A 14672-nucleotide genomic window follows, 5' to 3' on the forward strand; every position below is an offset into this window, starting at 1 on the left:
GCCATCCCAGGCCCCCTTGGTCTTAAGGAAAACACAGTGGTTCAAGGCCACCACCCGGGTGGGGAGGAGGGGAGGGTCCACGGCAGGTGGGCACCGTGTGAGCCTCTGAATTTCCCCAGGAGCCCAGGCCCCAGGGGAGAGAGCTGACTGCTCCTCCAGCCTGCATCAGTCACACGCCCAAATAAAGCACCTGCAGCTCCCCAGGGCTTTGAACCTGGAGCCTGGGCACTGGAGCAGCCCCGGTTGGTGGTGGGCCGGGGCTGAGGCTGGGCCCACGGAGCTTCACCTTGATGTCCTTACAACCCGTGACCGCGTTCCTACCCAGCACAGCACCATGGGGGTGCTCCCTCCTCTCCCCACTCTCCAGCCAGTAAGAGCTGGTGGGTCTTCATCCTGTGCATGCGTCTCAGGATGAGACCCAGAGAACAAGGGGGTGCATTTCTTCTGCCGGCCAAGGGGAAATGCCTGCTGGGTATCCTGATGGAACCTCACGCCAAGTAAGAACATCACCCTCCAAGGGACCTCTGCTGTCTGCTAGATCATCTTTACCGGCGGCCTCCTTGGCCAAACCCCACACCCCATGAGTGGGAGAGGAGGATCCTCCATCCCTGCCCCGGGGGGATGGAGGCCATGCAGGCCAAGGCAGCCATTTTCAAGAGGCACATTCTAAACTGCCAGAGAGAATATTCCAGAGCCTGGGGCTTTCTTGGGGCTGCGGTCAAACTCCTCTTTGGAGCCATAAATTTACCCTGTAGAGGCAGGGTGTCTGGGGGTGGCATTATCCTGCAGTTGGATTGTCACCCACCTGCTGGTGACACGGTCCTCCCTTCCAAGGCCTTGGGAGTTAGGGTATGGGCCACCCCAGGGTGAGGGAGGGGAGGGGCAGTGACCTTGGGGTCACTGAGCCTCCCCCTCGATGCTTTGACATGGCACTGCTGATAATCGGGAGTCTGTCTTTTTTTTTTTTTTTTTTAAGTAGATTCCACACCCAGCATGGAGCCCAACACGGGACTTGAACTCACAACCCCAAATTCAAGACCTGGACTGAGAGCAAGAGTCAGATGTTTAACTGACTGAGCCGTCCAGGCACCGCCAGGGGTCTGTTATTCAGTCGCTACTTGCTCCGGAGACCCTCACTCACACCTCATCTGCCCCAGCCCCCAGGGCTCAGGGAGGCGGTGCGTCTTGGTTGCTTCCACACTTCTCTGAAATACTGGACAGCATCTGGGCTGCAGCCCAGTAACCAGCCTCTCTCAACCCCATGCCAGCAGCTCCAGCACCTGGGAGGTGGGGGGGGTCCTGTCTGCCCACCTCTGATTCCCAACCCCTTTAAGCTCCAGACCCCACAGGGCTAGGGGAAACTCCCGCTCTCCGTCGCTGCCCCTGGCTTTTCTATTTTTTTTTTCCCCCTGGCTTTTCTAGATCAGAGAGCAATCTCGCCCCAGAGACCCCTCTGCTCAAGCTTTGGGGTTTGGGGGGGTCCCCTGGTGGGAAGGTGTAAAGGGGGAGTGTGGGGTTGGAGCCCGGCTGCCTTCAGGCATCAGCAGGACGGCTGTGATACCTTCCTTCTTGGCATCCAGGACTTGGGGAAAGTTGCTCTGGACAGTCTCCCCCCCTCCAGCTCCCTCCTGCACCCCCACCCTCGAGACACAGGGCTGCTGTGACTGTGCCGGGTCAGGGCTATGGATGGGGGCGAGGAGGAGGTCGTCGGGGTCTCACCATGAGCTGCTGGTCCTTGGAGTCCCCGCTGTCCTTCATGCTTGCGGCGGGTGGAGGGGCTCAGGCGGCGACAGCGGGCATGGCCGAGCCGCCCGCCGCGGGTCCCTGGCAGCCCGGCTGCACCGCCGCTGCCTGACAACCCGAAACCAACAACGCGCCCGCGGCCAAGGGCGCCGACCGGGGGCGGGGCAAGGGGAGGGCCCCGACGGCGCCTCCCGCCCCTGCGCCCCCGCCCCCCGCGCTGCAGCCGACAGTGGGCCGCCTCCGCCGGGGAGGCGCCGAGCCTGCGCTGCTCCCGGCCGCTGCCGGCGCGTCCTTCCCGCCCTCGGGGGCCCTGCGTCCGTTTGGGAGCTCCTGGGCGTCCCCCTGCACCCCCTCCCACCTCCCTGCAAGGGGCGCCCGGCCGCGCGCGCACCTGCTGCCTGCCTGCCTGCCTGCCTGCGGCTGTCTGGGCTTCCTGGTGCTTCCAAGGGCACAGCGCGCATCGCATCGTGGCAGGGGCTGGGGTCTCTGGGGCCCTGTCTCCACCCCTTGTCCAGCGGCAGAGGCGTACAGAGATGTCTCTGCCCAGGCCGTGCCCCTGCCCGGTGCCGGAGAGCACCTGTATATGCCTCCCGGTGTTTCGCAGTAGAGCCTGCCTCAGTGTCCCCCGCTGCCGAACAAGGCCTTACAGGTAAACCAGAACCTAGGTCTGTGTGCCCTGCTGGCTCCCGGCCTGCTGAAAGAGCCACCATCCTGTGCCAGAAAGTGTGAGGTGCACGCTGCAGTCTACACTGTCGGTGAGCATAACAGCAATTGCACAGGGAAGGAGCCTAGTGGATAGATTCCCGGCCTCAGGAGGCCCTTGGAAAACAGGGCTCCAATGTGCATCCAACTTGCTAAGCCACGGAGAGCCGGTGTTTCCTGTCGCTGCTCTGGGCCTTGGTGTCCTCCGGGTCCTGTGGGCTCATCTCTCTTCTCCTGCGCCCCCACCCCCGGTGAAGCTGAGCCAGGCAGGCCCCCTGCAAAGACTGCGTGAGGGAAACAGGCCGGGATCTCTTCCCGCGGCAGGAGCTGGGTAAGGAAGAGCCGTTCATTCCCCCCGAGGCTGTCTCAGACAGCCTGGCACGCATCCAGGGGCAGAGCACGATGCCAGCCTGCACCCTGGGACTGGCTTCCCCGGCCGCCCCCGAGGAGCTTGTGTTCGGTGTAGTTATTAATAAACAGTCGCAGGGAGCCACCTGTGGCCTTGGATTGGGTACCTGGATAAGCCCGGTGAAGCTTGGTGGAAACCAAACACTCCTGCGTTGCGGGGAGGGGGTCCCCTAAGGTTTTGTCCTGTTCTCTGGCCCCCGAGGCTGCACACCACGGCTGGCTGGTTTGCAAACGGGCGTGCTGCAGCGAGAATCAGCTAAGCCTGAAGATGTGCATGTGGATAGAAACCGTGCAAATATAGTGAAAGGGAATAAAGGGGAAAGGAGAAAAAATGAGTGGGAGATATCAGAAAGGGAGACAGAACATGAGAGATTCTTAACTCTGGGAAATGAACTAGGGGTGGTGGAAGGGGAGGTGGGCGGGGGGTGGGGGTGACTGGGTGGCAGGCACTGAGGTGGGCACTTGACAGGATGAGCACTGGGTGTTATTCTATATGTTGGCAAATTAAACAACAATAAAAAATAAATTTATAAAAAAAATAAACACAGACACACAAAAAATAAAAAAATAAAACTACAAAAAAGAAAAGAAAAGAAAGAAAAGAAAAGAAAAGAAAAGAAAAGAAAAGAAAAGAAAAGAAAAGAAAAGAAAAGAAAAAGAAACCACGCTCCCAGCTTGTGGGCCAGACCCTGCATCTATCTGGATCAGCCAACCGAGACCCCTGGTCATTTGGCCTAGGGCTCTTTTTTCTTTCTTTTCTGTTCCTCCACATGCATGAAGCCCACCCAGGATGGCCCAAGGGGGTAAAGTAGGAGAGGCTGCTGGGCAGGAGGCCACAGCCCGCCTTACCTAGAGACTCGTCACAGCGTTGTCTCTGTTCTCAAACCGAGTCCTCCACCCGCCTTCTGTGTTTGTCAACGACACCGCTGAGCCACCAGTCACATCAGTCACATCCCCTTTCTCTTCATCCTCTCTGTTCAGATCCTGGGGCCTCTACCTTTGCAAGTGTTTCGCCTTTCCATCGACAACCCCCCCCGCCCCGCCCCACCGAGCTCCAGCTTTTAGCACCTGTCACCGGAGCAATGCACTGCCCCCCCTCGCGGTGCCCCTGCCCCCGGTCTTGCCCACTTTGAGGAGGTGCGGCTCTAACGCATAAGCAAAGGCAACTACCTCTCTCTCCACATCTCCTCATGCCTCCTCCCAGCCTCATCTCCCTGGGCCCATCACAGATGCAGGTTCCCCCCACACTGACTGCTTGCTTGTTCTCCAACACACGCGGGTCCTGGGTCCCACTCTCAGGCCTTTGCGCACATCTGTCCCCCTGCCTCTACGCACTTTCCAACATCTGTCAAACTCCTGCTCATCCTCCATATCAGACCCCTCTTCTCCACAAAACTCGACTTATGCCCTTAGGGACCCATGAGAGTGAGCTCCACGAGGGCAGGGACCAGGTTCAGTGCAGACCCTCCACACGCCGAGTCCGTCCGGGAATCGGATCCCTCATCCATTCCCGTTGCTTCTGTCCCTCCTCTGCATCCCCACTGCTCCTGCCCGGGGGCTGGGACCTCACAGTGTCCCCTCTGGATGGCCATAGCAGCCTGCATGATTTCTCTACCTTCCAGTCAATTGACCAGCATCGTCCTAAAAGACAGATCGGCATCGTTACTTCCCTCGAGATCCCGCCGTGGCTCCCCGCTGCCTTCCACACGGAGCGTGCCCCTGAGCCTGGAGTCCTGGCCTTCTCTGCCTCATCTTTGGCCCATCCCCTCGTCCTACCCCTGCGCTGGCCGTGCTCAACCGTGGGCAGCATTCCCGATGGGCTGCTCCCTCCGATCATCCCTGGAGGTCCGTCCTCCACTTGTCGGGCTGGCACAGACAAATGGCTTCTTCAAAACTCATCGTACACGTCCTTTCCCCCTTTTCTGAGCTCTTCAGATCTTCATTCACTTACTTGAAGATTCCAGTGGGCCAAAGGCTCCCCTCGGAGGAGGCCACTGCTGGGCTCTTGGATGTCGATGTCACCAGTGACCATTATTTCCACGAAACAACTGTATGTTCGGTCAGAAATCTGTGACATTCTCCACCTCCTTCCAAACCTGCCCGCAGCTGGAATCCACTGGTTGCGATGGGCCCTGAGCACTTTCTAAAACCCTGTGACTCTCTGGGGCCCTGTGACTCTCTGGGCCAAAAGTCGGCCCCTGCTTGTGAGAGGCTATGGCTACCTATAGCCTGGGAGGGCGAATGAAAGGCCCCTGGGAAACAAGACATCCATCGAGGATTTTCCTCTTTTATATATATATATTTTTAAAAGATTTTATTTATTTATTCATGAGAGACACAGAGAGAGAGGCAGAGACAGAGGCAGAGGGAGAAGCAGGCTCCATGCAGGGAGCCTGATGTGGGACTCGATCCCGGGTCTCCAGGATCACACCCTGGGCCAAAGGCAGGCGCCAAACCATTGAGCCACCCAGGCGTCCCCTGAGGATTTTCCTCTTAAGAAGCCCTCCTTCCTGCTAGCATCCCACTCGGAGCATACTGTGCATCCTGGAAGATGTCACTCTGTGCTATTGTCGTACGATATTTCCCTGTGTATTTGTCAGCTCTTGTCTCTCCCATTTGGCGTACAAACTCCAGGAGAGCAGAGTCTGCGTCTGGCTTGCTCACCACTCTGTGGTCTGTGGTCTGTACCTGGCAGGGTGTTGGGTGCAGGGTGCAGACCTTGGAGCTCAACCCTTTCCACCTGCCGGTAAGCTCCAGAGGGCACTGCCTCTGTCCACTGTTTTGTCTTCATCCCATAGGTTCTTAGCACTCAGAGGAGCTGGCTCTGGGGTCTCTGGTTCTGGGAGCCAGGGAAGAGCCAAAAGGGGTTCTGGTGTGACCCTGGGGGTTTCCAGTAGTCACCTTTGCCTAGCCTGACAGTCAGTGTCCCCCCAGGGGCCTCCGACCGAAGGGCCACAGTAGCCAGTACCCCACAGTAGCCAGCAGTAAATGTGGGACAGTGACCTCCCCCCGGTCCACTGGGCGGTCATAGTTGCAGGCTGAAGCGTCATCAAGTCGGCTGAGCAGAACAGGACCCAGAGAAGCAGCACGCTCTCCCGCAGGTGTGCACACACAGACGGGAGGGCCCTCCCTGTGCTGTGGACCCCAGGGCTGGCTGCCGTTGCCACCACTTTCCAGCCCTGCTCGGATGTGTTTCCGCATCCAGGCCCCACCGTTGACATTTTGCATTCTGTGCCCATGGGGGAGGGGGTTTCCAGCAGCCTCTGGTTCTCCAGTGATGCTTCGTGGTCTTGTTTTGCTTCCCTTGGAGAAGACTAAGCCGGTTCTGGGTGAGGCCGGTTCACAGGGAGGAGAAGTTCATGGCCGTGAGGATAGGCAGTGCTGGGCATCACCCCACAGAGCCCCCACTGCCCTCTGCCCGGCGATGTCACAGCTGTCCTGTCCTCCGCCATGCCCACTCCATCCCTGCCTCAGGGCGCTCTCTGAAGGTGTTTTTAGGCTCCAGCAGATGGCTCGCCCCAGCAGGTGGCTCACCTTTGCAAGCACCTGCCAAAGGCTCAAATCCTATTATAGAAAAGAATATTCTCCCTTGGAGTTTGTCATCCTAGCCACTCATGGAGGGGTCCGTCAGTGTCCTGGGGCTGATGCAACAGGCAGGGCACTGTGACTCTCTCCCCCGACAATTCATTTGCAGAAATATTTTTTCTCTAAGTCAGGGTTTCTCAGTGTATTGACATTTGGGCTGGATCACTCTCTGTAGCGAGGCCTGTCCTGTGCCTTGTAGGATATTGGAAAGCACCCCTGGCCTCCACCCACTGGAAGCCAGAAGCACCCCCAATCCCTTATGTCAATCCAAAGTGTGCATGTGCCCAGACATTGCCAAATGTCCCGTCGGGGGCAAAATCACCCCCAGTTGAAACCACGGCTCTATGGGCAGCTCGGGGGCTCACTAAGGCGCCTATCGCGGGAGACGGTACAGAGCGGGACACACAGCGTGTGGGCGCCCTCTGCTCCGATGGCAATGCCAGGCGGGGAGCAGAATCCTGGCCAGCCCACTCCTCTCCCTGGGACTCAGGCATTGGTCCCTCTCTCTGTGTCTCATGTGGCACATCGGTGACTTGGGGATTGAAGATGGGTATCGCACTTCTGGGGCTATTGTGAAGATCACGCACTCGATCAATATGGCCCATAATGATTATTTTATCCAAGTCTAGCCATAAGGGCAACTTGATGTTTGTTTTTCCTTTGGTCACAAAGGGTGGCTGGCCCTGGGTCCCTCCCTATTTTTTAAAGGCCACTTTGGGTCAATGTTCGGACCATCCGACACCTACAGAATGAATGGCAGTTGGGGGACTTCTGGTGCAAGCCGGCTCTGGGGGGCCCCCTTGCCTCCGGTGTTTCTGGTAATGGTCCCTCAATGCCCTGCTGTGCCCGGTTCCTGGTGTCCCCATGGGCCCTGCGTGTGCCTGTCGTGCAGGGTGGAGACTGAGCTGTCTGGGCTCCTGTCCCCGCTCTGCCCTGTGCTAGCTTTGTGACCCCGGGCGAGTCCTCATACTTCTCCCGGGATCTGAATGTTCCTCTGCAGAGTAAGGATAATTGGAATACCAACCTTCCGGGGATTTTTGTAAAAAGAATTAGATGAGATAACACGCAAAGCTCTCAGCACAGGATGCACCATTATTATTAATTTAATTTTGTAAGAATTAAGATAGTAGACAGCTTGCAGGCATCCAAGAATAATCCAACTTGTTGGCGCATCTCCTCTCAGAGGTAAACGTGCCCGGGAGGGGAGGGGTGGTGAGGGACATTTTAGAAGTGGACGGACTGTGTTTCCCAGTTATATGTGGGTGGGGGGTCAGGAAGGGAGAAGGAGAAGCCCCTCTCCCCCGCGCACGGGTCTTTCGGAGGCCCCACCACGGTTGAGGCTAGCCTGCCTGGAGGCTCTGCAAGCATTGAAGGAAAATGATTATCCAAAAGCCGTGGGGAGGCTGAACCCAAGGGAACACACAAGCCATGGGGAGGCTGAACCCAAGGGAACACACGGGGCCTGGCTTAAAGGCCCAGGGTGTGCTCGGCTGGCTGAGAGGAGCCGTCCCCAGCTCGGGCATGAGCCTTGCCTCCTCCCTTCGTCCAAGGGGTCCCTTGGGACTGGCTTCAGTGAGTCAATGGGGGCCAGCCCTTTGCGGGGTGTCGGGTCGGGTCAGGGTAGCCCTGCTACCCCAGCCCTCCCTCCGCTGACACTTTAAGGGAGGTGCTCAGGGCCCACGAGCAAAGCCAGTGCAGGGCCAGGAGGTGGGAGACGGAGGCGTGGAGCGAGTGGGGCCGCGGGCACGGCTGACCTGACCCTTCTAGGTTGGAGTCTCGACATGGGCAGCTTCTTCCTCCCCTTGGTCCTCTCCTTCCACCTCTTCGTCTGCCTTCAGATCCTGTTTCGGCAGAAACAGTGCAGAATCGGAGACTGTTACCCGCTCTGTGGGCCTGGGAGCTGCTCAGAGCCAGCGGGTGTGGACGGCAGCAACGGCCTAGGGCACCTGACAGACTCGGGTACAAGTCCTACTTTTGTCGCCTTGCTGCCTGGGTGACCTCGGGCTAGCTCCTCCTGAGTCTCCTTGGCCCCCTCCCCTGTAAAGTGGACGTGATTCCTCGCAGGCTGTGACCCGGATTAGAAATAATGGGTATAAGGACCCAGCCCCACTTTCTCAGCCAGAAAGTGCTCCCCTAGTCCTAGCGGTGAGGGGGACACGGATGGATGAGCTCAGCACGAATCGCACCCGGACACCAGGCGGGGTCGGCGGCCCGGCCACCACACCTCCACCTTCCCAGGCCCTCCTGCCTGGGCCTCGGGCTCACTGGGTCCCGGGGCCTCCATCTGGCGGCCACATGCGTGTCCCCGGGACTGGCCTGGAGAGGGAAGGAGGGCCATGGGAAGTGTGGAGCCCACCTGGAGACTTAGGATTTCTCAGGAGGAAGGGAATAATGCCTCCCATTTTCCGGGTGGACAAGTTAAGGTCCACCTGCTGAGGCCACTTGCCCGAGGTGATCCAGGAGGTCAGCGAGCCCAGCTGGGGGCACCCAGGCCAGGGGCTCCTCCCCCGCTCCCAGTGTCCTCGCCCCTCCCCCATGCCCCACCTCTCCTCCCCACTGCTCCCCCCTGTGTCCCTGTCCCTCCTCCCCATCCCTCCTCCCTGCCCCGCTCGGGACCTACAGGCTTTGACTTCTTCATGGCTTCCACCTCCTTCTTCTTCAGCTCCGTGAAGATGATGTCGAAGAACTCCTCCTCGGCCTTGGTGACTAGCTCCTCCAGGGTGAGGATGGGCTCCTCCTCCCTCTGGTCGTCCTCCTTGCCCTCCACCTTGCCTTTCTCCTTCAGCCGCATCTCCCGGTGCCTGGCCTCCAGAATCTTCTCCCGCCGGGTCTCCCGCTCAAATATCTGGGGGACACGGTGACAGGGGGCCTCGTGAGAAGAAGGCGGTGGCCGGCTCCCAGCTTGGGACTCCTCTCAGCCCCGAAGGCAAGAAAGGAGGGACACTGAGGTGGCGAGGCAGGAGCGGAGCCGCTGAGTTGCGCAGTTCCGAGGGGTTCCCAGAACACAGCTGGTGGCTGTGCATGGGGGGCCCTAGACCCCGGGGACACCTGCTCCTGCTGGGGGCCGGGCCCACAGTCCCAGCAGAGCCAGGGTGTTGGCTTTCAGCTCCACAGTATGTGTGCACAGTGCTGGGGAGGCCCCACCGCAGGGGGGCCCCCAGAGGTGGGGTGGGGGGGTGGTACCCAATCTCAGCCTCCCAGCCCTCTTCCCCAGGGTCCCCGCCTTCCCTCTGTTTTCTCTAACAGCATCTCTGAGCCTTTGACAGGTTCTATTGCAAAGAAATGTCATCTGTGAAGCTAGACGCACTGTCCTATCAAACCACTTGGACAGTGACCAGCTGGGAGGGGAGAGGTGACTGGCCCAGGGTGGCTCTGCTACTATGTAGGCTACCGCGTGGGCTACTGGGTGGGCAAGCCAGGGCTGGTTCAGACACTCCTGACCCCACCTCCATGCTCATTTAGGACACCTCGCGGCCTCCCCAGAGGTCCCCGCATTTCCCAAGCGGTGAGAGGGGAGCCCGACAGTTTTCTCTGGCTAGCCTCCTCTGCTCCGGGGGCCAGGTCAGCCCGGGGCACGTACAGAGGAAGCTGTGTTCTTCTCGTTCCTCTGGAGTGTGCACAGCCCATTGGAGACTTCCAGCAGCGTGGTGGTGCCCAGCTGGGAACCGCAGGCGATGAAACACCCGTTGTCCTGCACCCGGAGGCAGAAGAGGGCCTCGTCACACACCTGTTGGAGGGGCCAGACAGACCTGGTTGAGGAGGAGAGACTTAGCTGATGATCTGGCCCCGGGAAGGGGCGCACTTAGCCAAGCTCTGTGTTCAAACACCCTCAGGGACTCCTCTGACTCATAAAATGAAGCTCAGGCTCTGAGAATGGCTGTCAAGACACTTTGCCCCCTGCCCTCCTCCACTCCACCCCTCAGTCCCCAGCCCCATGTCCATCCTGCAGTTTCCTAAACCCGACACCCTTCCATGGTGCAAGGCAGCAGGGCTCAGCTCTAGCTCTGCAAACGTGACATTAGCTGAGGACAGAAGGGTCAGCTGCCAGGAGCCCATCCCAGGGCTGCTGAAGGGATAGGTCAGGCTTTCTGCTTCTCTTTTCTTTTTAAGTTTCTCCCAAGTGATTTTGCTGAGCCTCTAGGGCTTGAGGGCCTGGCTGTATGGGGAGTGGGGTATACATGACCTTCAGACTGAGGGCAGGTTCACATTGCTTGAACACAAAGTCCCAGATGTCCAGGGTCCCATCCATCTTGGTGGTGAAGAAAACTGCCGGCCTCACTGGGCTCCAGGCACCATCGGTGAGGTAAGCCATGTGGTACCTGTGGGGATCCTGGGGTCATCCCGCTGTGACTGGGAGGGACAGAGGGGCCACTAAGCCACGGCTCTACTCATCCATGCCCCCTGGACTCTAGGGTCTCATTGCTGGGTAGGAAGTTCTTTCTTGTGTCTAACTTCTAATTATGCCAACCTCACTCACCAGCAGTTCACAGTGGGCATTTTAAAGGTTCTGGTGCTGAGGCACCCGGGTAGTGCAGTCAGTTAAGCATCTGACTCTTGATTTTGGCTCAGGTCATGATCCCAGAGTCCTGGGATCGAGCCTTGAATTGGCCTCTGTTTGGCAGGGAGCCTGCTCCTCCCTCTTCCTTTGCCCCTCTCCCAGCTTGTGCTCTCTCTCTCTCTCTCTTTCAAATCAATAAATCAATCTTAAAAAAACACAAAAAAACAAAACAAAAAAAGTCTCTCGTCCTGCCCAGGGGCTAGCCACTGGTGTTTCTCCACAGCTAACTCCAGGGAACAGGCTCATGTTGCTGGATCTGGGCCCAGTCTTTCAGCCGTGGGACTCACTGAAAGGAATCAGAGGAAGAGTGTGCCCAGAAAAGTTCCCAATATTGACATTAGAAGAGTGCTATATTTCCTACTTGGTAGGATCTAGATTTTTTGATGATTTCTGTGGTGGGGAATGCAATCAGATCCCTATCTTACACCATATATAAAATATCAACTCAAAATGAGTTAAAGATTTAAACCTAAGACCTGCAACCATAAACCTCCTAGAAGAAAACATAGGGAAAAGCTTCTTGACATTGGCTTTGGCAACCATTTTCTGGATATAACTCCAGGAGCACAAGCAATAAAGGCAAAAATAAACAAGTGGGGTACGAAAAATGAAAAAGCAACCTATGGAATGGGAGAAAATATTTGCAAGTCTTATATGTGAGAAAGGGTAACTATTCAAAATGTATAAGGAACTCCTACCAAAAAACTCAATAGCAAAAAAGCAAATAACCTGATCAAAAAATGGGCGATGGACTTGAACAGGTATTTCTCCAAAGAAGACATATAGATGACCAATAGGTTCATGAAAAGGTGCTCACCATCACTCATCATCAGACAAATGCAAATCAAAACCACAAAGAGATTAAAGAGAAGAAAAACAAAAGCACACACACGGAGATAGCTCCTCACACCTCTTAGAATGGCCATGATCAAAAAGACAAGAAACAGTGTTCCTGAGGATGTGGAGGAAAGAGAATCCTCGTCGTGCAGGGTTGGTGAGAATGCAAACTGGTGCAGCCACTGTGGAAAACAGTGTGGAGGTGCCTGAAAATACAAAACATAGAACTACCCTACGATCCAGCAATCTCACTTCTGGGTATTCATCCAAAGAAACTAAAAAAAAAAAAAAAAAACAAAAAAAAAACACAGAAATTGGATAAATTTCTTTGATATTTATCCAAAGAAATTGGATAAAAATCAGAATCTCAAAGAAATTAAAATCAAAATCTCAATGCCTGCACTCTCAGGTTCATTGCATCATTATTCACAACAGCCAAGAAATGGAAACAACAACCCAAATGACTATCAGCAGGTGAATGAATAAAGGAAATGTAGTCTGGAAATTCAATGGGATATTACTCAGCCTTAAAAAAAGGAGACGTTGGGCAGCCCAGGTGGCTCAGAGGTTTAGCGCCGCCTTCGGCCCAGGGCGTGATCCTGGAGACCCGGGATCGAGTCCCACATTGGGCTCCCTGCATGGAGTCTTCTTCTCCCTCTGCCTATGTCTCTGCCTCTCTCTCTCTCTCTCTCTCTGTGTGTATGTCTCTCATGAATAAATAAATAAAAATCTTAAAAAAAGAAAAAGGAGATCTTGCTATTGGCAGCAACGTGGATGGACCTGGAGGACGTTGTGCTAAGTGAAATGAGCCAGACCCAGAAAGACAGATATGACATGATCTCACTTATATGTGGAGTCTTAAAAAGTCAAACTCACAGCAGCAGAGAGTAGAGCGCTGGTTGCCAGGGGCTGGGGGGGGAGGGGAAAATAGGAAGGTGATGGTCGAAGGGTTCAAACTTTCATTTATGCAAGATAAATAAGTTCTGGAGACCTAGTGTGATCTGGTAGCGCCTCTAGCTAATGACGCTGTACCAAATAGTAAAATTTGTTAACAGGTTAGGTTTCCTGCTGCATGTTCTTACCCCCTCCCTCCCTCCCAAGAATACTTATAATAAAGGGGGTAGGAGAGAGGTGATAGGTATGTTTATGGCTTTGATGGTGGTGATGGTTTCACAGGTGCAACTTATCCCCACACTCAGAGAGCTGTGGGCACTAAGGATGTGCAGCCTTTTCCATGTCAGTGACACCTCAGTAAAATGGGTGAACATCTGTATCTGCACATGAAATGAAAGAGTCTATATGTGAGATGAGTTGAGTCTATAGCTATGTATGAGATGGAGAGTCAGAACCTGGGCAGGTGGTGTGGTGCCCTCCAACTCACTATGGGACCGGGAACAGAGTGCTACCTCTGGACCTCTCCCTCCACCCTGTAGAATGTGGAGATTGGACTGGATTTCTGCTCCAAAAGCAAAGACAGGCTGAATCCTAAAGCCCCCCGGGAAATCCTTAGCATGCCTATTCCTGGGTCAAATGCAAGATCTAATACAGCAGCCCTGGAATCTGGACTTAAAAAAAGGGGACACCTGGGTGCCTCAGCGGTTGAGTGTCTGCCTTCAGCCCAGGGCGTGATCCTGGGATCCAGGGATCGAGTCCCACATCGGGCTCCCTGCATGGAGCCTGCTTCTCCCTCTGCCTGTGTCTCTGCCTCTCTCTCTGTCTGCCTCTTGTGAATAAATAAAATCTTAAAAAAAAAAAAAAAAACTTCCTTAAAAAAAAAAATCCTTCCCAGGAGATCCTGATGCAACCAGATCTGGGAACCTTTGGATAAGAAGATGCCCATTCAGGTCCACAGCAGCACCAGCACTGCAGGAGTCTGTGCGTCAGCTGGAAAGGAACCCCAGATTCACACAAATGAAGGCTGAGAGGGCGCCTGTCCCTCCACCTCATGCCTCTGCTCTGGTCTCTTGGTTCTGCGTCATTGCAGCATCTCTGGGGATGTGGCTCTCCCCGGCTCACCCAGGGGCAGTGGGGCCACCCTGAGGATCCGTCTCACGGCACCCCCCTTGGCCTCTCCTCTGAGCAGACTCGGGGAGCCCTCAGGCTCCTCTGATCCTCCTACAGAGCTCACCGCTCTGTCCCTCTCTGCTCCTACATGCCCACCGTCACGGGAGAGGACACCCACCGAGCTGTCCTGATGAGGTGCCCAGATTCTTAATCCAAGCTTCCTGGGTTCAGACCCCACCTCAGCTCCTTACCAGCTGAGGGACCAGGAGCAAGTGGCCTTGCTTCCTCTTGGTTCTGTCCCCTGACGCAGACAAGAGGAGCATGAAAATTACCCCAAGGCTGTAATTATTGCCAGCCCAGGCTGTTTGAGGCACACTCCTTCAGGAAGTGGCTGCATTAGGCCACTCCTAGCACAAGCTCAGGCGTGTGTGGAGGGGTGTTCTCTCCATTTTGCACATAGAGGCTCAGGGCATTCCGGGGCCCTCTCTGTCCCTCTCCCCCTCCCTCTTACTTGGTCCACATGATGGATGACTCCCGGCTGTCCTCTGACCAGATGCGGGCGGTCCAGTCACCGACTGTCAGGAAGTTCTTTGGGTAGAATGGATTTCTCTGGAGGGCATAAATGGGGCCATGGTGGCCTGAGAAGGTGCACACAATCTTCTCGGCTGACGTCTTGGCCTTGCGGTTGCAGGAGATGACAATGCCTTGCTCGGTGCCCACCATGAACTTGGTTGGCTGTGGAGGGGGTGACACAGGAGTGGAAGGCACCATGAATCATCATCTCTGGGCTTCATTGTCCTGGCGAGCGGCCTGCTGGGGTTGGGGTGTTGGGATC

The 14672-nt window shown here is 56.1% G+C and overlaps 2 protein-coding genes across 7 annotated transcripts in view; both read right to left on the reverse strand.

Annotated features, from left to right (window-relative positions):
* Nucleotides 1–1878, reverse strand: part of KIF19 (kinesin family member 19) — a 26564-nt gene extending 24686 nt beyond the window's left edge. Inside the window, exon 1 of one of the 5 annotated variants that reach the window (XM_025467887.2) lies at nt 1720–1878. In XM_025467887.2, the coding sequence (XP_025323672.1) occupies nt 1720–1758 (39 nt within the window). In that variant the 5' untranslated portion in view covers nt 1759–1878. The other 4 variants (XM_025467890.3, XM_025467886.1, XM_025467889.1 and 1 more) reach the window with 4 other exon arrangements.
* Nucleotides 1879–7519: 5641 nt separating this feature from the next.
* The window catches only part of DNAI2 (dynein axonemal intermediate chain 2), a 29091-nt gene continuing 21938 nt past the window's right edge, over nt 7520–14672 (reverse strand). For both annotated transcript variants that reach the window (XM_025467884.3, XM_025467885.3), the window contains exons 9-13: nt 14349–14572; nt 10622–10757; nt 10019–10165; nt 9059–9283; nt 7520–8279 (exon numbers count right to left, since the gene is read on the reverse strand). In XM_025467884.3, coding sequence (XP_025323669.1) covers nt 8202–8279; nt 9059–9283; nt 10019–10165; nt 10622–10757; nt 14349–14572 — 810 coding nt within the window. In that variant the 3' untranslated portion in view covers nt 7520–8201. The remainder of the gene's footprint in view (nt 8280–9058; nt 9284–10018; nt 10166–10621; nt 10758–14348; nt 14573–14672) is intronic.

Source organism: Canis lupus, chromosome 9 (genome assembly GCF_003254725.2).
Source record: "Canis lupus dingo isolate Sandy chromosome 9, ASM325472v2, whole genome shotgun sequence".
NCBI lineage: Eukaryota > Metazoa > Chordata > Mammalia > Carnivora > Canidae > Canis > Canis lupus.